Raw genomic sequence first — 25,691 nt, forward strand, 5'->3', positions numbered from 1 at the left:
TGCTGGAGGCGATGGAAAAAAATGGGACGAGGAAATGGCCTTTGGAGATGATGGTCGGTAATGAATAGCAATCCTCGTCGTAACAGTTGCCTCCCTCTGCTTCGAGTTCATCGGCATCCGAGTATATACCCTCGCCAAAAAGGCAAAAGCATGATGGTCCAGCAGAAATGACAGCAGAGGACTGGACTGCTTACAAGCAGCGCAGCTTAGTGTAGTGGGCTACAGATACTACGACAGGCGAACCTCGGACAAAACGTCTGTCGCGTGCGTCAGTAATGAGTCAGTTCAAGAAAATTAAAAACATTAACATTCTGTACAATTTGGAGAAAAAAATGAATAATTTTAGTTGAATCAACTGTTTTTCTATGTCCTTCAGACAATATGAGGTTGCTTGTTCAATGCAAAAGACAAACAACCAGCCATCACAGAAAGTTGGGTTTATAAAATCACATGCCATGAGCGTAAGTGTTGTTACATTGGGCAGACGGGGAAGTCAGTCTGCACCAGGCTTAAAGAACACCATAGAAGCTGGAGAATGAAGAAGCCTCATTCAGCGTTTGCGGATCATTGCCTGAAAAATTCCCACAAATACAAGTACATAATAGATGTGCAAGTCTTAGGGACAAAGGAAAAGGGGGCTAAATTGAACCAATTAGAAATTTTACAAATTGAAAGACAGATGCGTACATCCCCACACCTATTATTAAACGAGTAAACCCAATTCAATTATTCACCTCTTTTAGATGATATAAAATCTCCAGGATAGAAGTAAAACTTTGAGTTTCAGTTCATCACTAGATAAAAAGTTTTTCGCTCATGCATAACTTTAGTCCCATCACGTTAGAGTAATTGTTGAACTGTGTAATTCCATAGGTAATTATTGAAAAATGGTCATTGAAGTAATTTTACATTAAACCGTGAATCGATACATTGAGAAGCTGAGACGCTATCTTTGCCTTACCATCATGCTTATCTGTGCATTATCATCTTTGGGAATCGGTAATGTACTTGAAAATGGCCTTATAACCCGAAACCTAGGTAGTGCAGTAACATTAATAATAAAATTTGTGAAACAAGGCAAAAACAGTGTCTGTTTAGTTGAAAAGATGAATACTCTATAGATCCAAAAAATCTGCCAGGCTGTCCTACAGAAATTCAAAGAGGAGGAAAGAGAAGGAGCAATTATTCACGACCGGACATTGCGACTATGGGCCCCGCAACTTAAGATAGCGATGGATTCACAAAGTACAGTCGATTTTAAAGCTTCTGATTTCTAGGTATATCGTTTCAAGAACCGGAATAACCTTGTTGACAAAGCAATAACGCACACAGTCGGCAGGATAAGGAGGTAAATTTATCGCAAGCGTGCGATGATTTTGTTGCTAAGATTCGCAACCTCATCGTTACAGAAAACTTTCCACCGACACGAGTTTTCAGTGCTGACCAGAGCAGATTTGACAAAGAGTTACATGGTCATCGAATGCTGCGAACCAGAGGAACAACAACTGTTTCCACTGTTGTTGAGTCAGTCTCTGCAACACAACACAGTTTAGTGATTATGCCTGTGATTCCAACGGAAGACTAGATACTGTTGCTGACATGTGTGCTTGTATCCGAGCCAGCGGGAAAATTCACGCAGTCAAAGCCGGCAGATCCTCCGAATATAAGATCGTGTGCTGGAAAAACAGCGAACATGTCGTAAGCAGACCTGAAACGGCCTTAACGTGACGCATTATGGCCGAGTGCGCCTACCTTGGGCCAAACATGCCCGATGACAGGAAGAAAATTCTGTGTTTAGCGCATTCATCATGCTCTAACAAAGCTCATGCATTGTCTGCTTCCGAAGTAACTGACGGCAAAGTCATACGAAGAACTCGTACCTGAAGCATATACGGGAAAGATCCAGCAAATTCATTTTTTCAGACACTACAAATCCCTTGTTCGTTACATAAAGGACCCAATCATTATCGAGACATAGGAACACATTTGGCATCGCGATGGTTTTCTGGCCCTGCAGTCTTTTTCTCTACATCAGTTCAGCTTCGGCGCCCCTCGTTTCAACAACTTGATTAAGTACGCTTCTTATAAGAGCGGATACTTGGAAGACGAACCTGGAATGGCGATTGTGCCAAAGGATTACTGCCTCCATTCATTGACAAATGATGGGTGTGCCAAGTGCAGGGCCATCGTTTTTGTAAAACTTGCGCGTTGTGATTTGTCTTTCTGCCCGCGTCAATGTTTATTTGATGAATTGCTCATTGACTGTCTCTTGTAATAGATTTTGTTTGGAGTCAGCAAATAATAAATCACATTTTCAACAGCCCAACGTACATCGTTTCTTTTCCGCGAGTTGTTTCTTCTTTTATGTTGAGATCTCCAACTTCTTACCACATTATTAGTTCATATAAACACGTGAAACGAGCATTTTAACGGCTTTTGACTCCATGTTTGCAACACTTTACTGACAGTTTGTGGTTCCTGCAGCTCCTAAACGTTTGTCTCCCTGCCCCTATGATTTCACAGTTTTTCTATTTTTGACATAAGCTTTCAGAAAATATATGGATCTCCGGAAAGTTGGTAACAAAGGAGAGAAGGTTTACTAATCAGATTCCTCCCCGACAGCACCACAGGAACTCTTACCCCAATGTCCCAACCGTAGATCAGATCATCAACAACAGCGTCCCATGCCCTCACTTGATGGTGTAGCAAGATGGCTGCAAATGCGTTATTCTACCAGAGAAATATTGTAGATTATATTTAAATTTTGTACTTGCCACTTAAAATGAACGTTGTATCAATGTTTAATATTCATGTGGCGTATCAGTGCGGTTATTGCAGTTTGTTACCATGCACGAACTGTGGCCGCTGAAAGTTACAGTATTTGGAAACTTGGTGGAAAAGAAGTAGACTCACTGGTCTGAAAATATGGAGATTTTACAAAATGATGTGAATTTACTATAAGTGCGATTAATAAACTGGATCAACACTAAAAATGTGAATACAGAATTAACGTAAAATTTGACAGAAAGAATATCTTATGTGGTATGGGATTATTAGTGACCTGGGCAGTGAGTTGGAGCACCATCATCCAAAGACACATTCTATGTTGTTGTATGGTAACCGGGGACCTAGAAACGACTTAGAGGCTCTGTCCCCACCGCAGACGAGTGTAACACCTATGTTTCTGTGGTAGAGTAATAGTGGTGTGCCAGGCGGAGTGGCCATTCGGTTCTAGGCGCTGCAGTCTGGAGCCGAGCGACCGCTACGGTCGCAGGTTCGAATCCTGCCTCGGGCATGGATGTGTGTGATGTCCTTGGGTTGGTCATGTTTAATTAGTCCCAAGTTCTAGGCGACTGATGACCTCAGAAATTAAGTCGCATAGTGCTCAGAGCCATTTTGAACTATTTGAACCAATAGTGGTGTACGTGTACGTGGAGAACTTGTTTGCGCAGAAATCGTGGACATAGTGTAGTTGAGGCGGAATAAGGGGAACCAGTTCGCATTCGCCAAGGCAGATGGAAAACCGCCTAAAAACCATCCACAGACTGGCCGGCTCACCGGAGCTCGACCCAAGTCTGCCGGGCGGATTCGTGCCGGGGATCAGGCGCTCCTTCCCACTCCGGAAAGCCATGCGTTAGACCTCTCGGCTAACCGGGCAGGCAATAGACACATTACCGTTCGTATTACTAAAGGCAGGTCTTCCAGCAGGGCATGCAAGGCTACCCACAGGAAGCGCAGATATGCCTTGCCTGTTAGGCGTTGTGGAAGGATGACTTGCTCTAGAAGTAGGTTGCCGACAGTCCCCTTCAAATACTGAGAATGAGATGATACTGATACGAGGGTTATTCCAAAAGTAAGGTCCGATCGGTCGCGAAATGGAAACGACTATGAAAATCCGATAAAGCTTTGCACAGATGTGTTGGGTAGTGTCTCTAGTATAACCCCAGTTAGCATCACGTCGCTCTTCTCATTTCTGAGCTCGCAGTGAGTGCGTAAAGATGTCTAGAAAATAGTGTCTGCCGCCAAGTACGAGGGCCTGGTGAGAAATTTCGCCTGAAGCTATGCAGCCAACATTACATAACTGTCGTGCTGTTTCGTCTTCACGACAATTCTCAGCCGCATTCTGCAGGGGCAATGAAGATGCTCCTGCATCGTTTTCAAATGGAAATGTTAGATTACCCACAATACAGTCCGCAATTGTCTCCCCCTGAGTTTCATCTCTGGTCACATGAACCGCTGTCTTTGAAGACAACATTTTGACACAGACAACGAGGTGTAGGCCAGCGTGGAGAATTGGCGGAAAGCACTGGCGGCTGCCTTCTATGATGAGGCTATTGAAAAGTTGGTACAACGCTATGACAAAAGTCTAAGTCAGAACGGCGACTACGTAGAGAAGTAGCTGAAAGGTGTAGCTAATTGTTACAAGTAAAACATTTCTGATGTTCACTGTGGTTTCAATTTGGCAATCAATCGGACCTTACTTTTGGAATAACCCTCGTAGTTCGCTACCTCCACACCACGGGGATTCTCCGTAGCCTACATGTGGGAGCTTTGAAGGTTAGCCGAAACTGTCTCTCGTAGCCTCGTCTGTTAATAGCATGGGTGACAGGAACCCCACTACCAAGGTGGCCTGTGGGACGAACCAGTGACAAAACCATCCTCCTAGAGGCAACTGCTTAGATAATAAGAGCTGCAAGTGATACGAATGGTGTCAGTTGTCTTGGAAAACGTTCCACGTGGTCGTCTGGCTCACACCATGCAGTGGGTCACCTGCCTGGTGTTCATACTGGGATCACTTTCGAAGATGTTTTGTCTACACCTTAAAGTGGAACAAATTTCCGGCTAGACGTGCATATGAACATTTTTGCTCCTTATCGTCTCAGGGATAGTTTCCTGCAGTTTGTCTCCGTTTAGCAAAATCTCCCTATTGAACTGCGACTTTTATTGGTCCAATAGTTTTTTTAAAAGATTACTTCATTTCGTTCTTCACATGGGGTTAACTGCTCTATTTACTCGTAACATCATAGTCATGTATTGCTTTCTTTCTTCGTTTTTTATTTTTTTGAGAGCTGAAGATTTATCAGGCTTATGCAGAAAATTGTTTTCAAAGTACGAAGGGCGTTCAGTAAGTAAAGTAACACACTTCTTCCTGATAGCAGGTTGGTATTATTCATGGTTCCAAAATACCATATTATTCTCCACTCTTCTGGTTACAAAACCCTATTTTTTCAACATAATGTCTATTCAATACACCTTCTTGTGTGGGTTTGTGTGCCCGCATGGTACCACTCTACCAGTCGATGTCGGAGCCAATGTTTTGCTGCATCAATAACCTCCACCATAACGCTCAATCAACCCCGCGCAAATGGTCCTTTGTTGGTCTGCATGGTCTTCTCTTAGGCAAGAGGAACTCGGCTAGCACACACTTGAGCACCCCAACTGGCGGACGGGTGTGTCAGCACTGCCAACAGAGATGTACAGTTGTGCTACGAGGTGTTCGACTGAGATTCGTCGATCACCTCGAATGAGGGTGTCCGCACGTTCCGACATTGCAAGAGTCACAGCTGTGTGGCAGACGGGAGCTGCGCTACCTTGTTGCGATGATGACAGAAGCCTCGCCCAATGACTCACTGTACTCCTGTTCACTTCCAAGTCTCCGTAGACATTCTGCAAGCGCCAATGAATATCTACGGTGCTCTGAATTTCCACCAAAAGAAACTCAATGACAGCTCTCTGCTTGGAACGCACCTCCGTTACAGACGCCGTTTTGAAGGCTATGTATAGCGCTGTCACCTATCGGAACTTCATGAAACCGTGGGGGCTGCAGCGGGAATACTGAACGATGTCCCACAACAAATTCCGCATTTTTTCAGCCGAAAGTAGCTGAGAAAAAATAGTGTTGCATTACTTATTTAACACCCCTCATGTATTACTTAACCATTAGGATTAGCTTGAAATTGAAGATGCATTCTAGGTTACAGCATCTAAATGTATCCCTAAAGATAAATTCTTCTTCCCTAATGGATTGGAGTAAATTTTCTTCTGAGCTACTTTGAGTTTGGTATCTGCGCTTGTACGGACATCCTCCAGCTGTCAAGCATTTGTATTGTATTGTATGTTAACCAGGGACCCAGAAACGATGGAGAGGCTCCATTCCCGCCGCAGCCGCAGTGGTCCACAACCCCACGACGACTACCGGAGTTCCACTTCACTCCTTTCCCGCCACACACCGAACCCAGAGTTATTGTGCGGTTGTGCGGTTCGGCCCCCGCAAGATCCCCCAAGGAATGTCTCACATCAGATGAGCGTAACCCCTATGTTTGCATGGTAGAGTAATGGTGGTGTACGCGTACGTGGAGAACTTGTTTGCGCAGCAATCGCCGACATAGTGTAACTGAGGTGGAATAAGGGGAAACAGCCCGCATTCGCCGAGGCAGATGGAAAACCGCCTAAAAACCATCCAGACTGGCCGGTGCACCGGATCTCGACACAAATCTGCCGGGCGGATTTGTGCCGGGGACCACGCGCTCTTTCCCGCCCGGAAAGGCGTGCGTTAGGCCGCACGGCCAACTGGCGGGCTGTCAAGAAATACTGTATACTATAAGGCAGGTAGCAGAATTATAAGGGGCGGCAAATGAAAACGAGACAGGTAGAAAAAAATGTAAGTAAACTGTTCATTATTTCAGAAGTAATCGCCGTAACTGCTAATACAGGATGACAATTACTTAAGTACATGAAAAAAAATGTAAATTAGTTACAAACTAAGGTGTGTACACACCTTATTCAACATGTAAAAGTCACTGCCGACATTCAGATTTAGATTATAACATGTTAGATATGCCTGCCATCATTAGCATTGATGTGGTGCAGAAGAGTAGTGGAGTTCTGCATGACCCGCTGAAGTGTCGGAACATCGATGCTGTCGTTTACGTCCTGAATGGCTGATTTCAGCTCAGCAATGGATTTGGGGTTATTGTTGTACACCTTGTCTTTAATACAGCCCCACAAAAGGAGTCGTATGTGCGCAGATCTGGAGAAAGTGGTGGCCAATCCAGGACCATACCAGTGGCCTCTGGGTACCCTAGAGCCAGAACGCGGTCCCCAAAGTGCTACTCCAGGACATCAAACACTCTCCTGCTTCGATGGGGTTGAGTTCCGTCTTGCATGAACCACATCTTGTCGAAACTAGGGTCAATTTGGGTAATGGGGATGGAATCATCTTCCTGCACCGTTCGGTAGTCACCGTGCCATCAAAGAATATAGCACCAATCGTTCTGTGACTGGACATTGCACTCCACACAGTCACCTGTTGAGAGTGTAAAGACTTCTCGATCGCGAAATGTTGATTCTCAGTCCCCCAAAGGCGCTAGTTTTCTTATTGACGAACCCATCCAAAAGAAAGAGGTCTTCGTCACTTAACCAAACCTTACAGCGCATACTAATTCCCATCACGCCCCGCGGCCAACCGTGCAGCTTGAACGTCCTAACGCAAACCGTTCAGAAGTTATGACGATTTTATTTCATATAGTTCATTAATTGTCACCCTGTACATTTATCCCATTGTGAGAAAAGGTGATAAATGGCTTCATGTAAAAATGTCTGTCGTAGCCTGCCACACCATGATTGTTACACAGGCGTGGTGCCCTTCGTCCAAAGTAAATTGACGGCCACAAATGTCTTTCTTCAGGGCTCCAAAAATATGGAAATCGCATGGGAAAGATCGGGACTGTATGGAGGATGTGTAAGGCCTTCCCACAGAAACTTCCACAGCGAAGTCGAAACATCCACGACACCATGTGTTCGGGAATTATCCTACAACAGAATGATGCTGTCTGTTGATGTGCCCAGCGGTACATGGCCACCTTGCAAAAACTGAAGCGCGCTGTCGAGTCCAAACGCCCAGAAATGTTGACGGACGGCATTTTGTTGCTGGGTAATGCTCTCTTGCCAAGGTTGTTTCGACGACGCCGCAGAAGTTTCGCTGGGAAGCCCTCCACACAGTCACGATCTCTCTCCATGCGATTTCCACGTTTTTGGTGCCCTGAAGATAGATATTCGTTGCTGTCGATTTGTTTCGTGCGAAGACGTGCACACATGGGTACGATCATGGTTCCGCAGGCAACCGCAAACATTTTTCTGTCATGATTGACCGTCTTGTATCACAGTGGGATAAATGTATTAACAGTTGTGGCGTTTATTTTTGAAATAACAAAGAGTTTACTTTCTTTCTTTTTAACTGTTCGTTACATCGATTTAAGGAGCCAGTTAACGAGCTCAAGTGGTAATCGCCTGAAAAAAAGATATCTTTGCCTGCACGTGTTCCGTATGCATGCGTGCGTATGTACTGGGTGACAGTTATTGAACTATATGAAATAAAATCGTCATAATTTCGGAACGGTTTGTATTAGAACGTTTAAACTGCACGGTTGGTCGTGGGGCGTGATGGGAATTAGTATGGTTTGGTTTGGCGACGAAACCACTTTCGTTTTGGATAGATTCATAAATAAACAAAATTGGCGCATTTGAGAGACAGAATTCTCATTTCGCGATCAAGAAGTCTCTTCACCCTCAACAGGTGACTGTGTGGTGTGCAATGTCCAGTCACGGAACAATCGGTGCGATATTTCTTGATGGCACAGTGACTACTGAACAGTATGTGAAGGTTTTGGAAGATGATTTCATCCCCATTATCCAAAGTTACCCTGATTTCGACAAGATGTGGTTTCTTGCAAGACGGAGCTCGACCCCATCAAAGCAGGAGAGCGTTCGGTGTCCTAGAAGAGCACTTTGGGAACCTCATTCTGGCTCTATGGTATCCAGAAGCAACTGGCACGGGCCTCGATTGGTCGCCACATTCTTCGCATCTGAACACATGCGACTCCTTTCTGTAGGGATGTATTAAAGACAAGGTGTACAGCAATAACCCTAAAACCACTGCTGATCTGAAAACACCTAATCAGGTCATCGACAGCATCGATGTTCCGACACGTCAGCGGGTCATGCAGTATTTCACTATTTCCCTGTGCCACATCATAACCAATGATGGCAGACATATCGAATATGTCATAACCTAAATCCGAATATCTCTAGCGATATTTACATGTCGAATAAAGTGTGTGCACGTCGTAGTTTGTAAATAATTTAGTTTTTTTTGTATAGTTCAATAATTGTCAGCCTGTACCTGTGTATGTGCGTGTGTGTTTACTTAGACTACATGTTAGTTACATAACTAGAGAAATGATGACGTACATTGGCGCTGGTGAAGGCGCCGACAATATACGGGACGACGATCCCCGTCAGGTTGGCGAATGTGTTGACAATGCCGACAACCGTCCCGGAGTAGTTGGGTGCAATGACATGCATGTTCATGTAGGGCCCCGAGCAGTTGGTGGACATGAGGAAGCCGTTGATCGCCAGCACAGCCACGATCACAGGCGCGTTGCAGCCCACCTGCGAGACCACGATCAGCGTCGCTGTTGGCACCAGAGTACCTGCAAAAAGCCGATTTCAGTCTTATCGTCGCCTGCAGTATTTAGTGATGATTGCTTTGGGCCACTTAACAACAGTATGATCCGTTTCTCATCAGTCAGAAGATGATGAAATGTCTACATCGATGACAGAGAAATTAACCTTTGTCTCGACTACTTAATCGCATCAAATGACGAGCTCTAGTCACATAAAGTCCGTTCAAAATGGTTCAAATGGCTCTAAGCACTATGGGACTTAAAATCTGAGGTCATCGGTCCCCTAGACTTAGAACTACTTAAACCTAACTAACCTAAAGACATCACATACATCCATGCCCGAGGCAGGATTCGAACCTGCGACTGTAGCAGCAGTGCGGTTCCGGACTGAAGCGCATTGAAACGCTCGGTCACAGCGGCCAGCCACATGAAGTTGCGACAGCATTTAAAATCGTATGAAGCGCTCAGCTCGCAAATATCGCGCGTCACTATAAGTGTGATTTGGTAAGTCTGGTAAATTTCTATGAAAGAATGGACCAATTTTGTTGTACCTTCGCGGTTGGTAAACTTGACTATTCTGAGGGTCATGTAACGAACTTCAACAATGTATACCGTACAGTTCATTCTTGACAGCCGTCTACATTGGTCAGTGCGTCGACTGCGTTTGGAAATGGAGAATACGGAGTTTCGGGATGTTATTAAGCATTTCCTATTGAAAGGTTGAGCAAATCAAAACATAATTGGATGAAGATCACGCGGACTCTGCACCATCATTGAAGACCATTAACTTTTGGATTAACGAATTTAAACGTGGTCACCGCAAGCTGAACCACATACAAAATCCATTATATGGCAATGCAAGATCAATAAATACAAATACATAAGATTGCTGAGGCTGTAGGCACCTCAAGTGAGCGAACGCTTAATATCGCCCACACAGAACTGGTTCTGCAGAATCTGTGTGCAAGGTAGGCGGCGCGATTGCCAACAGTCGACCAAGAACGCATCAGGTACAACATTTCAACACAATGATGTGTGGAGTAGTGCATTATCTTTTGAAGGAACAGTTTTTTGCGTGCCAGCTGTTGTATTTTTTCAGCCAATGCAAGTTTCAAACGATCCAACAATGAAATATAATAGGGTAGAGTTATGGATCGCAATCCGCAAAGCTTTTTGCACCGATTTGTGACTGTTGAGGAAATCTGGATACATCGTTATTCACCAGGGTCAGAACAATGGACATAGAATGGTCAAAGTGCACCAAAGAAGGAAAGACCATCTTGTCAGCTGGTAAGGTGATGGCCACTGTTTTTTGGGAGTCTCAAGGAATAATCTTCATAGACTATCTGGAAGAAGGGAGAACCATAAGTGGATCCTATTATGTTTCATTGTTGGATCGTTTGAAACTTAACATTGGCTGATAAAAGACAACAGCTGGCACGCAAACAGGTGCTCTTTCAAAGGATAATGCACCATCCCACACATCAGCGATGACATCTACATCTACATCATACTCCGCAAGCCACCTAATGGTGTGTGGCGGTGGGTACTTTCGGTACCACTATCTGATCCCTCCAACCCTGTTCCACTCGCGAATACTGCGTGGGGAAAATGATTGTCGGTAAGCCTCTGTATTGGGTCTAATTTCTCGAATTTTGTCCTTGTGGTCAAGAAGCGAGATGTATGTATGTTGTCTGAGTCCTCCTGAAAAGTGCTGACCTGAAATTCCAATAGTAAAGCTCTCTGTGATGCACAACGCCTCTCTTGTAACGTCTGCCAGTGGAGTTTGTTTAGCATCTCCGTAACGCTCTCTCGCCAGCTAAACGATACCGTGACGAAACGCGCAGCTCTTCGTTGTATCTATCGGTCCTACCTGATAGGGATCCAGATAGATGAACGATACTCAAAGATCGGGCGAACAAGCGCCTTATAAGCCACTTCTTTCGTGGCTGACTTACATTTCCATAAGATTCTTCCGATTGATCTGAGTCTTGTGACTGCTTTTCCAACTATGTGTTCTATCTGGTCATTCCATTTAAGATCGCTCTGGATAATTACGCCTAGATATTTTACGGTAGACGCTGTCATCAGTAGTGTAGCTGTACAGTAGTGAAGTTCTTTTCCTATGTGTGCGCAATATGTTACAATTATTTACTTACAAGGTCAACTGCCAGAGCCTGCACCAGTCATCAGTGCTCTGCAGGTCATTTTCGCTTCGTTCAGTTTTTGTTTGTCAGCTAGGTTTTTGCTCCTCTTGAATCTGAGATGAAATACTCTTTGTTTAAGATTACAATGGCGAAAGTGCATGAACTGGGCTTTGAATTGGTTCGTCATCCATCCTACGCAACAGACTTAGCCCCAAGTAACTTCTTCCTGTTGCCTGATTTGAAACTTTGGCTTGCTGGGAAGAAATTTTCATAAAAAGAAGAAGTGATAGTTGCAGTCATCGAGAACTTCGCACAGTTTGACAGAATCTATTTTTCCGACGGGACGAAAAAGCTGGAGGATCGCTGAACCTAGTGAATATTCCTCAAAACAGACGATGTCGAGAAGTAAGATGAGTTCTTCACAAAACAAGACTTATCAAATCATACTTGTAGTTCAATTTCTAGGTAATAGATGGTTCTTAAATGTTTTGTAAACTGAAACGCAGGGCAAGTGTGCCACGGGGTAGGTGATCTTAGCAAACAATCAAGGTGGCGAAGAGAATAGGTCGTGGTAGTAATGAGGAGGGTTCACAGAAGCTTGTTAATACTGTTTTTAACAATAGTAATGAAATGAGTGTTTGCCTTTCAGTGATGTAGTTTCTGAAGTTCAAAGTGCCCTTGAATATCAGAAGGAAATGAAACTTCCTCGCAGATTAAAACTGTGTACTGGACTGAGACTCGAACTCGGGACCTTAGCTTTTCGTGGGCAAGTGCTCTACCGTCTGAGCTACCCAAGCATGACACATGACACCTCCTCACAGCTTTAATTCCGGAAGTACCTCGTCTCCAACCTTCCAAACTTCACAGAAGCTCTCCTGCAGACCTTGCAGAACTAGCACTCCTGGGAGAAAGGATATCCTTTCTTCCAGGAGTGCTAGTTCTGCAAGCTCGGCAGGAGAGCTATACCCTTTCTTCCAGGAGTGCTAGTTCTGCAAAGTCTGCAGGAGAGATTCTGCGAAGGCACACAGTGTTAATCTGCCAGGAAGTTTCGTATCAGCGCACAGTCCGTTGCAGAGTGAAAGTTTCGTTCTGCAGACGGATATGGGTTGCATAGTCCGCCAAGACCAGAGGGCAGTTCTCTGTCCAGTCATGCGGCACACAGGGAAGGTGTATAGAAATATGTTTTTTACCTTCTTCATTATGTATTAAAAGGTCAATGGGAAGGAAGAACATATGCTGCACCGAATCTAGGATCAGCGTTGCAAAGCGACTGCTAGAGAGTAGAGCTAACTGAGTACTGTGTTCGCCAGAGTGCATCATCGAGTGCTGCCCCTATAAGACTTCAGGTAGAAACATGGACATAATCCCCGATGCACATATCTCCAACTGAGGGGAAAAATAAGACACAAAAAGATTTATTGCGTACTGCTGAAGAGGAAAAAGATGTGAAAGTGCATGGCAGTCTAAATATGCGGTGATGTAGAAAGTTGTTGTGAGGTCTACTGCAACCAGCAATCCTACTATATGAATTGTAGAACAATTATACTAAATGATAGGCATTAAATCTGATTTCACAGCAACCATCAGCGTATTTAAATGCTATCTCATTCGGTTCAGAGTTTAAAAAATCAGGACATGTCGAAAACAGTAACAAACGATGTACTATCTAGTAGAAAACAGCGTATTCTGAGATAAAGCTATTTTTAATTGTAACCGAAATACCAAAAAGGATTATTTATTCAAAATGTTTATAGAATCACTTCTGTTGACTTTTTATCAACAAAGCGAAAACCGTCTGTTAAAATATTTTCTTAATTTGAGGTAAACTTAGGATTGGTAAAGCAAAATAATAATTTTCATTAACATTACTGCGGAAGATAGTCTCCAAAAGAAACATATTATTACTTTACGGTTAGGACTTCTCTTTCATCAAATAATGATATTTGTGCTCTTTCAGAGATATGATTAGTTATATGCATGCAGGTGTTAAAGGACTATTTACCTGTAGCTTTGGTTGCCACCTAGACCTGCAGTAGCATTAAAGATGGACCACAGAAATGTGAAACAGAAAAAACATAAGAAATATAACGTACAGGGTATACGCAGTAAACGATTTTTAATCGTAGATGTGACATCGATATTTCTAGGAGTGACGAATGAATTCGTTAAAACTCTAGAGCAGCGATTCCCAAACTTTTCCTCTGAGGAAACACTTTAAGAATCCTGGTACTTTGACAGAATCCCTTGCTTGTTGTGAAGGTTAAAGAAACTTAACTTAAAAAATGATAAAAACTTGTTTATTCAGTGATTACGTCTATTTTAAATCATAACTAACAACAAAGAAATCATAACAAAATTTTTTAAAAAAAGTCGATAAAGCTTTTCGCGGAGCACTTGCTCACTTTCCGTGGAACACCAACGCTGTGCACAACACTGTTTCGGGAACGCTGTTCTTGACAGAGAAGAAGGTTTTATAAGAAAAATGTCTCTCTTCCACAACCCTGCGGAATTACATGTTTCGTACTTTTAGTTATGGAGCCCCACTGAATGACACGCTACAGTCGACATTTAAAAATGTATTTTGGAATGAGTGAGTAATAGTCCAGTTTCCTTTGTGACGCAAGTTAAGAAAACTCAATCCTTTTAAGCGGATAATGGTGCATTTGAACTAGTACAAAAAAGTTTCAGCCGAGTGAAACTCATACAAAGTAATAGAATAACAAGTCACAATTTGCGCTACTTTTTCCAATAAAAGCAAAATGTTAAGAATATTTATCACCTTCAACGAGTGCAAGGAATAGTTGAGGTAGGATTTGAGACAAAAGTGACTTTCTGTCAACACGGAAAACCAGGGCATCTCAGTTATTCATAGGCGCTTGCAGAATGTCTACGGTGATCTGGCAGTGGACAAAAGCACGGTGAGTCGTCGGGCAAAGCGTGTGTCATCATCGCCGCAAGGTCAAGGAAGACTGTCTGATCTCCCGCGTGCGGGCCAGCCGTGCACAGCTGTGACTCCTGCAATGGCGGATCACCATCAAACAACTCAGTGCTCAACTTGACATCTCTGTTGGTAGTGCTGTCACAATTGTTCACCAGTTGGGATATTCAAAGGTTTGTTCCCGCTGGGTCCCTCGTTGTCTAACCGAACACCATAAAGAGCAAAGGAGAACCATCTGTGCGGAATTGCTTGCTCGTCATGTGGCTGAGGGTGACAATTTCTTGTCAAAGATTGTTACAGGCGATGAAACATGGGTTCATCACTTCGAACCTGTAACAAAACGGCAATCAATGGAGTGGCGCTACACCCACTCCCCTACCAAGAAAAAGTTTAAATCCATACCCTCAGCCGGTAAAGTCATGGTTACAGTCTTCTGGGACGCTGAAGGGGTTATTCTATTCGATGTCCTTTCCCATGGTCAAACGATCAACTCTGAAGTGTATTGTGCTACTCTTCAGAAATTGAAGAAACGACTTCAGCGTGTTCGTAGGCACAAAAATCTGAACGAACTTCTCCTTCTTCATGACAACACAAGACCTCACACAAGTCTTTGCACCCGAGAGGAGCTCACAAAACTTCAGTGGACTGTTCTTCCTCATGCACCCTACAGCCCCGATCTCGCACCGTCGGATTTCCATATGTTTGGCCCAATGAAGGACGCAATCCGTGGGAGGCACTACGCGGATGATGAAGAAGTTATTGATGCAGTACGACGTTGGCTCCGACATCGACCAGTGGAATGGTACCGTGCAGGCATACAGGCCCTCATTTCAAGGTGGCGTAAGGCCGTAGCATTGAATGGAGATTACGTTGAAAAATAGTGTTGTGTAGCTAAAAGATTGGGGAATAACCTGGTGTATTTCAATGCTGAATAAAACAACCCCTGTTTCAGAAAAAAAATGTGTTGCATTACTTATTGAACTGCCCTCGTAATATCCTTTCACCTTGAATTTTAATTCTACTCCTCAGTTTTTATTTCTATCATTGCTTCTTCTATGTACACATTGAACAGTAGGGGCGAAAGACTACATCCCTGTCTTACACCCCTTTTAATCCGTGCACTTCGTTTTTATTCCCTCTTGACTCTTATTACCCCTCTCTCCCTATAGTTTACCCCTATTTTTCTCAGAATTTCGAACACTTTGCACCATTTTACTTGTCGAACGCCATTTCCAGGTCGGCAAATTCTATGAACGTGTCCTGATTCTTCTTTAGTTATGCTTCCATTATCAACCGCAACGTCAGAATTGCCTCGCTGGTTCCTTTACCTTTCCTAAAGCCAATCTGATCTTTATCTAACACATCCTAAATTCTCTTTTCTATTCTTCTTTATATTATCGTTGTCAGCAACGTGGATGCATGAGCTGTTGAGTTCATTGTGCGATAATTGTCGCACTTGTCATCACTTGCAGTATTCGGAATTGTATGAATGATATTTTTTCGAAAGTCAGATGTTATGTCGCCAGACACATACGTTCTACACACCAATGTGAATAATCATTTGCCGGCTGGTGTGGCCGTGCAGTTCTAGGCGCTTCAGTCTGGAACTGCGTGACCGCTGCGGTCGCAGGTTCGAATACTGCCTCGGACATGGATGTGTGTGATGCCCTTAGGTTAGTTAGGTTTAAGTAGTTCTAAGTTCTAGGGGACTGATGACCACAGATTTTAAGTCCCAGAGTGCTCAGAGCCATTTGAACCAATAATCATTTGTTGCCACTTTCCCCAATGATTTTAGAATTCTGATGGAATGTTAGCCATCCCTTCTGCCATTTGATCTTAAGTCCTGCAAAGCTCTCTTAAATTCTGGTTCTAATACTGGATCACCAGTCTCTTCCAAATCGACTCCTGTTTTTTCTTCTATAACATCCGACAAATCTTCCCCCTTGCAGAGGCCTTCAGTGTACTCTTTCCACCTATTCACACTCTCCTCTGCATTTAGCAGTGGAATTCCCGTTGCACTCTTAATGTTACCACCCTTGCTTTTAATGTCACCGAAGGTTGTTTTGACTTTCCTGTATGCTGAGTCTGTCCTTCCGAAAATCATGTCTTTTTCGATTTCTTTATATTTTTCATGCAGCCATTTCGTCTTAGCTTCCCTGCACTTCCTATTTATTTCATTCCTCAACGACTTCTATTTCTGAATCCCTGAATTTCCCTGAACATTTTTGTACTTCCTTCTTTCATCGATCAACTGAAGAATTTCTTCTGCTATCCATGGTTTCTTCGTTGTTATCTTCTTTGTACCTACGTTTTTCTTTCTAACTTCTGTAATTGCCGTTTCAGAGATCTCCTCTTCAACTGTACTGCCTACTGAGCTAATGGTTATTGCTGTATCTTAGTACTGCTGTATCTAACTTCTTTGTGTACTGATTTTCCACGACTAATTTCTTCAACTTCGGCCTACTCTTGTAAGGGTGACGAAGACGAAAGCATCTCTCGTGTTCTACACAGCGCTGTTCAGTAGTACACACAGTCTAACATAAAACTGTCCACACCCACACGGTATTTTATATGCACCTGGCGTTCCGAGGTCTACGTCGTCTTTCACAGGCCTCATGACTTGTCGAATTTTTGCTGGAACCCTGATGACCGAATCGAACTTATGCCTCTTTAGGAGCCAGATATTTTTCCTGTTACTGAGCTACAGAGTGGCAAAAATGGAAGCTTCTTCAAGTCCTTCTCGGGGTCCTCCTGCTCAGGTGTGTTCGGAAAGATGGCTTGAGAAATCTGGCAATAGTTGTGGCTGTTTTGCTTTAATACTTTCCGCAAGTAGTTCGGTACCTTCGGCAGGTTTTCAGCTTCTGAGACGGCCTCCGTTTGATGCACCAAGGTCCTCAGAACAGAACGATTCAGTGACGGATGGTGATAGCTGATAGCGTACAGCTATCGGTCTGTTGTGGGTGGGTTTACGGCAAACGCTGTGGTTGAGATATCGGTTTGTTTCATGGCGGATGAGGACGTCAAGGAACAGCAAGGTACATCTGTCTCTACCCCCATGGTGAATTTAATGTTGCCACGGATATCCTTGATGTGATCCAAAAATTCTCCCATCTTTCCAAGTCCACGGCACCAAATAATGAACGTGTCGTCGATGAAACGTTAAGAGCAACTAGACTCTGCAGGGGCCATGTCCAGGACGATGTCGTCAAAGTGTTCCGTAAACAGGTTGGCTGCAAATGGAGCTAATGGGCTCCCCTTAGCCGTCGCTAAGGGGACCTATTAGCCGTCCGTCTGGTTCAAATATTCTCTCCATCGTACAAAAAATACGATGGCATCAGAGTGCGCAAACCACTTGACGCAGCTGGAAGCTCGAGAGAATTTTATCAGTATATATCGCTGCCAAACAGTTCATTCGTATACGAGCAATTTTGTTTTGCCACGCGCAACTTAGCAGAGTTTAAATGCAACATACGAAACTATGTTTGTCTTGTGATATATTTGGTTTCTAAAACAATGAACGATCGGCTTGAACTTACCCATTCCGTTTATAATGCGAAATCCGTGAAGTTTGGATATGTAGCCCTTCCGGAACACAAAATCGGTGAGCCATCCGAAGAACAGACTGCCGCCCGCACTTATAACATGGGGCGCGGCCGACAGGAAGCCGTTCTGCAACGAATAGACACATACATAGACAGATACGTGAGTGAGCGCTTCTCAGATTACAAACATAGTAAGCTATAAAATGACATCGAGAGCCACAAGTTGTCCCACCAAATGAAAACAATTGAACAGAACTGGTATTAGAAGTTTTCGGTGGATGTTTATACTCTTCAAACTGATTAATGTTCGCTGGCAACTGTGTTCGTTTTTGTTGAGGGCAGTCCGTAAAAACTCGCCATGTTGATACGCGACTACGATAATTCCTTTTGTTTATCAGGCTTGAGTAGACCCCTATAGACATTTGAGGCGAACGATGGGTGCATTGCGACTGAATATTGAGTGAACAGTGATATCCGTCTTACTGTCTGCTCACTACGTATAGGGAGCAGCCGTTACTCGTAGCCGCGCGCTCTAGGGCGCCCTGTCACGGTCCGAGCGGCCTTCCCCCCCCCCCCCCCCCCCAACCCCCCCTCCCCCCCTGGAAGTTCGAGTCCTCCCTCGGGAATGGGTGTGTGTGTTGTCCATAGTGTAAGTTAGTTTAAGTTAGATTAAGTAGTGTGTAGGCTTAGGGACCAATGACCTCAGCAATTTGGTCCCATAACACCTTACCACAAATTTCCAATTTCCGCTACTCGTAAAGTCCCTAATCGATGTTAATCGTCGGAATTAAATTTCCCCAGGAAAATATTGAAATGAAATGGAGAAGGCTTGTAACTGATGTGAGGTGGCGGGATCTGCGATCTAGAAATGCCGCAAGATGCCTTTTGAGTTCGGCAGCGGTGGAATTTACTTTAGCAAGAGTTTCGGGTTAACACCATACGGCCCATTACACATGTAGTCACATACCGGACTCACTATGGCGAATCGGCTTCCAGAAGCAAAAATATTTGATTTTCAGTATTTTACATAATTATTTATTGAATTTAAAAATTTGTAATGCTGTCGTATCTTACTCATAAAAGTTATACAACAAAAATTTTTGTTACTCCTGCAAGCCTTAAGTTAAATATAAGTTTACTCGTCTTGAATGTAAGGCGCGATCTTCATTAATTCGTTTATACGTTTAACACAGTAAGTATTGAAGTTAGAAACTGTGTATAATATTATTTCTTGAGATCGTCTATGTCACGGCGCGCGAATTATCCACACTGTTTTCATACAGTGTTTGAGAATACGACCACTTAGCGACTACCAAAAAATTTTACACACAATTTTGAGACTTTTAGAAACTTTTTCTCGCTGAAATCCCCCCCCCCCCCAAATAACGAAACGAAAAAAATGTGTAGCTTACTACATTTTCGCTGTTCGTGCTTTATGGATCTATTTTGCACAACCCCACGCCCCCATAAAGACGATAATCGGAACAACTACAAGCAGAGTAGAAAGAAAGCATAGCTAAAAAGCAATATCTCATAAATACGCAACTCGCGAAATGTAGTAGCTAGGAAAACTGTTATTTTTCACTGGCCAGCTGTAGCATCTAATCTGCTGTCGATGATGCAACTACGTCCTGACTAAAGACTCAAATATGTATCATTCTAATTGAAGGTGGATGAAAGTCCGAAACGCGTCTTATCATTACAAAGTGCCTGGTCGCTGTATTTATTAAAATAACTAGCTATTCCCGCAACTGCGCTAGCCTATCAGTGGTTCTGTTATGACGAGTGCTATGCTGAGTAGGCAAGCTAGCAATTTGTAAATGTGTATACAGTGGTGTAGAGAAGTATGAATAAAAAAAATGCATGCAGTGCGGGTGTGCAGCCACATAATAAATATGCTTTTGTTATTTTGCTGCATGTCGAATCTGAAAGCATGCATTATATTTTCTAATTATACAAGGTGTATCAAAAAGAATCATCTGATTAAAAAAAAAAAACTGCTAGGTTATCCGATATAAGTGCGTGAAAACGTACTGTTGGAAAGAGCAAACTCTCGAGTTTTACGTGGATCCCGCTAGGTAGCAGCAGTGTGCGCCCATTTCATTTCTAGTAAAAATAATGTCGGGACAACAGAAAGCGTTTTGTTTTCTACGTTTTGAACAACGCGGGTCAATAATAACCGTTCAGCGTGACTTTCGTAATAGGTATGGTGTGGGTCCTCCTACAGCACAGATTATTAGACGATAGCATGAACAATTCCGAGAAACAGGTCGTTTGCGTAGACCGTCCTCGAGTGTCTGACACAGACATCGAACGTGTCCGCTATAGTTTCACAAGGTGTCCGTAGAAATCCGTTCGTCGTGCAGCTCGACAGCTCAACATGCCCCCATGTCCGTCTGGCGTGTGTTGCGTCGATGTCTACATATGAAACCATACAACATTCAGCTACTGCAAGCTCTTGGCGAAGGTGAGAAACAACAACGTGTAGAGTTCCATAATTTTGTTCTTGGCAAGATGGAGGATAACACTTTCCTTCCATGCTTAGTGTTTAGCGATGAGGCAACATTCCATTTAAATGGAAAGGTGAACCATCATACTGGGAGAATATGGGGTATGGAACAAACACATGAAGTTGTACAAAATGAGAGATACTCTCCAACATATAATGTGTTTTGTGCAGTTTCACGGGAAGAGGTGTATGGTGCATTTTCCTTTGCCGAGAACACTGTCTCAGGAAGCACACATCTCGATATGCTTGAGAACTTTCTTTCCCCACAGTTGGAGACAGATTCGAATGACTTCATTTACCAACAGAATGGGGCACCGCCACAATGGCATCTGGAAGTGCGGGAATTTTCAAATCAAAGGATTAGTGAACGATGGATTGGTAGCCCTGGAGCAAAATATTCAGCCTTACATTGCTGACCTCCAGGGTCAGCGGACCTGACTGTATGTGATCAATTTTTGTGGGGATTTATAAAAGACTTTGTTTATGTGCCTCCGTTACCAACAACAATAACAGCAGCTGTGGAAGTTGTAACTCAAGACATGCTCGCTGCCGTGTGGGAACAATTTGAATGCCGCATTGACATATGCCCTGCAGCTCAAGGGGGGGATAATGAACACCTATGAAAAGGTATTAAAAAAAACTTTTTTAGTTTCCCGTTCATCAAAAAACAAAATTCATTGTATTTGTTTAGTAGTTTCAGAAATATAAATGTGCCAAATCGGGTGATTGTTTTTGATACACCCTGTAAATAAAAAACGCCTCGATTCATTACTTTTGTAGAGAAGCAGAGTCCTTAGAGGTCCGTCCGGCTCACCAAGGACTGGCTGTGAGGTTTTTCCACCAGAGAAAAATATGCCAAACGCTTCTTCCTTCCATTTCAATGCATAGTAGCGCCTACATTTTTGATCCATACCGCAACATGAATAATTTATAAATAACATAATCAATCAATAGATCGCAATGAAATTCAGCCTCATAAAAACCGTCTCACGTTGCACGTGTAAAGATGCCACGTCTCCCTGTTTGTCGTACAGCCTTTAAATGTCGCCGTCGTTGTGGGTCTTCAAGCGTCTCGGCAGCTGTAAGAGACGTGTGAAGCTCGGCGTCTAAAATTCGACGGGCTAGGGTGAGTGTATTTGTGTGTCTGTAGCTCTTAGGTCGCCTGACGTTCTGCATCGAACTTCCGGCGGACGTGAGGTTACTCCGAGGTTAGTTGGATTCGAGTAACTTTCACAGCTGAACTCTCTTAAAACGTTGTATCTCTTCTAATTCAGATTTGCGACGCTTATTGCAATAATCTTAAATATGGTTCTCGGACCTACAGTCGGATTTTCTTTCTGTATCTCCACAAAAACTCTCCAGTTATGCCAAATGGTGTAACAACTCAGTATCATAAACTGCGCCCACAATAGCACTGTATTTGCACTTTCACGTAATAATCTATAGACACAGCGCCAACGTCGTCTGCGTACCGCTCACGTATTTGAGGTTTAAAAATTTTAATAATCCTCAAAAAGGTACAACTTTCTAAAGTAGCCCATGATCTTTTTTAGGGTTCAAGCTATCTCCATATCAAATACCATCCGAATCGGTGCAGCGGTAGAGTCGTGAAAACGAAACACAGTGAGTTACTTTAGCAATTAATGATACTGGTATTCCTGTGGATTAAACACGTTGACAATTGAATAAGCATGGTATTGATTACGTTGAATCGTATTACGTGGAACATATCAAACAATAAAAACATTTTTTCAAATATGACAAAGTTCAGAAGTGAAAGAGAAAATATTCCTCAAATCAATAAGTATCTTGTACTACACACTTTGTGAAGTAGTCTATATTCATCCTTAAGACTCAAGCTGTCCCATGCCAAATTTCAAGGATATCGGTTCACCGGTTTAGTCACCAAAACGTAACGGACCGTGTTAATTTCACATTTATAATACACTGAAGTTACAAAAAAACTAGTACAGGCATGCCTATTCAAATACAGAGATGTGTAAACGGGCAGAATACGGCGCTGCGGTCGATAACGCCTATACGAGACAAGTATCTGGTGCAGTTGTTAGCTACTGCTGCAACAATGGCAGGTTATCAAGCTTTAAGTGAGTCTGAAGGTTGTGTTACAGTCGGCGCACGAGCGATGGGACACAATATCTCCGCGGTAGCGATGAAATAGGGATTTTCCCGTACGTCCATTTTACGAGCGTACCGGTAAAACACCAAATATCACTGCGCCCGGAAAAATATCCTGCAGGAACGGGACCAACGATGACTGAAGAGAATCGTTCAACGTGACAGAAGTGCAACGCTTCCGCAAATTGCTCCAGATTTCATTGCTAGGCCATCAACAAATGTCAGCGTGCGAACCATTCAACGAAACATCATCGATATGGGCTTTCGTAGTCGAAGGTCCACTCGTGTACCCTTGATAACTGTACGACACAAAGCTTTACGCCTTGCTTGGGCCCGTCAACACCGACAATGGACTGTTGTTGACTGGAAACATGTTGCCTGGTCGGACGAGTCTCGTTTCAAATTGCATCGAGTGGATGGGCAGGGGAGACAACCTCATGAATCCATGGACCCTGCATGTCAGCTGGGGACTGTTCAAGCTGGTGGAGGCTCTGTAATAGTGTGGAATGCGTGCAGTTGAAGTGATATGGGACCCCTGATATGTCTACATACAACTCTGACAGGTGACACGTACGTAAGCATCCTGTCTGATCACCTGCATCCATTCATGTTCGTTGTGCATTCCGTTGGAGCTGGGCAATTCCAGCAGTACAATCCGTCACCCCAAATGTCCAGAATTGCTACAGAGTGACTCCAGAAACATTCGTCTGAGTTTAAACACCTGCGCTAGCCACAAAGTCCCCAGACATGAATATTACTGAGCATATCTGGGATGCCTGGCAACGTGTTGTTCAGAAGAGATCTCCACCCCCTAGTACTCTTACGGATTTATGGACAACCCTGCAGGATTCATGGTGTCAGTTCTCTCCAGCACTACTTCAGACATTAATCGAGTCAATGCCACATCGTGTTGCGGCACTTCTACTTGCTCGCAGGGGCACTACATGATGTTAGGCAAGTGTACCAGTTTCTTTGGCTCTTCAGTTTATTATTCCATATTGCGCGTTGTATTCTTCAAATCAATAAATATGTTGTGCTTCACGCTTTCTACAGTAGCCTATGTTGTTCCTCAGTGTTCGAGCTATCATCATACTAGATTTCATCAAAATCGGTTCAGCGGTTTAGTCCTGAAAACCTAATAGACAGTTACTTTCGGATTTATAATATTAGTGTAGATATAATGCACAGCCAAGGAGCCTGGTTAACATAATTAAAGTTTTGCGTCTTCAACCATGAAGATATTGCATTCCGATCTTAGCGCCAACGCATGTTTAACACATAAATTAAGTTGTAAAATAATCAGACGTTTAAAGCTTTCTTATACTTGGGAGTTTGATCCTATGAATGATCGGGTTTGGGATTACTGGTGGTTACTAAAAGAGAACACTGTTGATTGTGTTTCCAAGCAACTTTAGTCAAGAGGATTTAGCTTTTCTGGACGGTCTTCACATTAAGTCGCAGACACTCATTTACTGTGGTCTCAACAAACGTTGTAACGCCGAATCTTGTTGCCCCACAACTGTCGCATCTCATTCTGTGTGCGAAGAAGAGAGTCCGGTCAGGGGCAAAGAAGTAGGTCACAGAGCTTTTGTTTAGCCATCTCGTTTAATGGGTTTCCCTAAAGAGGTTGAGGTGTGTGCTTTGACACGACCTCTGTCGATTCTATATCCTGCTCGCTCCCCTCTTGGAAACTGGGCTACAGACTTTATTCATTACAGAACTATCAAGTATATCTAGAAATGATTGACTGTCATTATACTAAATCTTTTAGTACTGCTGAATGAAACGGGAGACACTGTGTCTTTAGTAAGCGTTACATAACTTGTGTTTTTAGCGTTCCAGACCTCAACTGATAAAAACGGAACCCTTATACTTTTATAGGATCACTTTCTATTCCTTCTGTCTGTCTGTCTATCAGTTTCTCAGGAACAGATAGAGAGAGGTACCAAGCTGAAATGTGCATCACATAAGGTCTTTCGGTTCCTTAAGCTTCTAAGACGTCACAATCATTTTGATACTGGCAAAATCGCTCACCAAAACCTATAATGTACTTCTCGTTTGCCTAAAATCATGGAATTTGAAAAGAAGCAGGGTTTCACAATACAAAATCCGAAAATCGTTAATTTGTAATTATGTAACTTATAAAATATTTTTTTACCGTTTTTTGTCCATTTGTCTCTCTGTTAAGACACTTTTTTCTCGGAATCAGGTAGAGATGTTAAGTTAAAATTTATGTGAAATACTGAAGTCTACTTTCTATAAGCGGTGTAAAAAATTTAAATTTGTAATTCAATGAAATCAAAAGCTATGACCATTTTTGTCACATATTTTGAAGCAAACTCACTGGTTGAAACCTTTAAGATCTGTCAGTCTTCGTTTTAAGCTACCGTTGGCCACTCGACGATGTGGAAGTCACCAGAAACAACACGCGTTTCTAATTCCACGTTAAACTGTAGGTCCCCTTTCCCCAGTTGGATAACTGGTTCGGGTTAGGGACTCGCAAGTCGCTGAAGAGGCGTCCAATAGAAAGACTTGTACCAGGCTATTGAGCCACACGAAATTATTATTATTACCTGTATATATGGCCCAACAGCCTTGCCGCAGTGGTAACACCGGTTCCCGTCAGATCACCGAACTTAAACGCTATCAGACTGGGCTAGTACTTGGATGGGTGACCCTCCGGTCTGCCTTCGCTCTCTCTATCCACCTCCTCCTCTCCCTCTCTCTCTAGCCATCCCCCGTGTCCCTCGTATCCGCGCCTACTGTCTGCGAAATGTGTTCTGAATAAAGTTAGTAGTAAAGAAGTAATAAATTTAAACGTCTTGCATTCGGTTTTTATGAAGTCGTATCTCCCATAATAAGTGTCGTACAATGATGTAATGTTTCTGGTACATTCAGTGGTATATGCGAATAGTGTCTGCAAAATGGGTCACGAATACAGTTTGTAGTAAAGAA

General features: G+C 43.2%; 1 protein-coding gene across 1 annotated transcript in view; it reads right to left on the minus strand.

The window, feature by feature from the left end:
* The window catches only part of LOC124710740 (sialin-like), a 66,714-nt gene that overhangs the window by 6,780 nt on the left and 34,243 nt on the right, over positions 1-25,691 (minus strand). The window contains exons 4-5 of the mRNA XM_047240950.1: positions 18,086-18,218; positions 9,250-9,491 (exon numbers count right to left, since the gene is read on the minus strand). Coding sequence (XP_047096906.1) covers positions 9,250-9,491; positions 18,086-18,218 — 375 coding nt within the window. The remainder of the gene's footprint in view (positions 1-9,249; positions 9,492-18,085; positions 18,219-25,691) is intronic.

Source organism: Schistocerca piceifrons, chromosome 1, assembly GCF_021461385.2.
Source record: "Schistocerca piceifrons isolate TAMUIC-IGC-003096 chromosome 1, iqSchPice1.1, whole genome shotgun sequence".
Taxonomy (NCBI): domain Eukaryota; kingdom Metazoa; phylum Arthropoda; class Insecta; order Orthoptera; family Acrididae; genus Schistocerca; species Schistocerca piceifrons.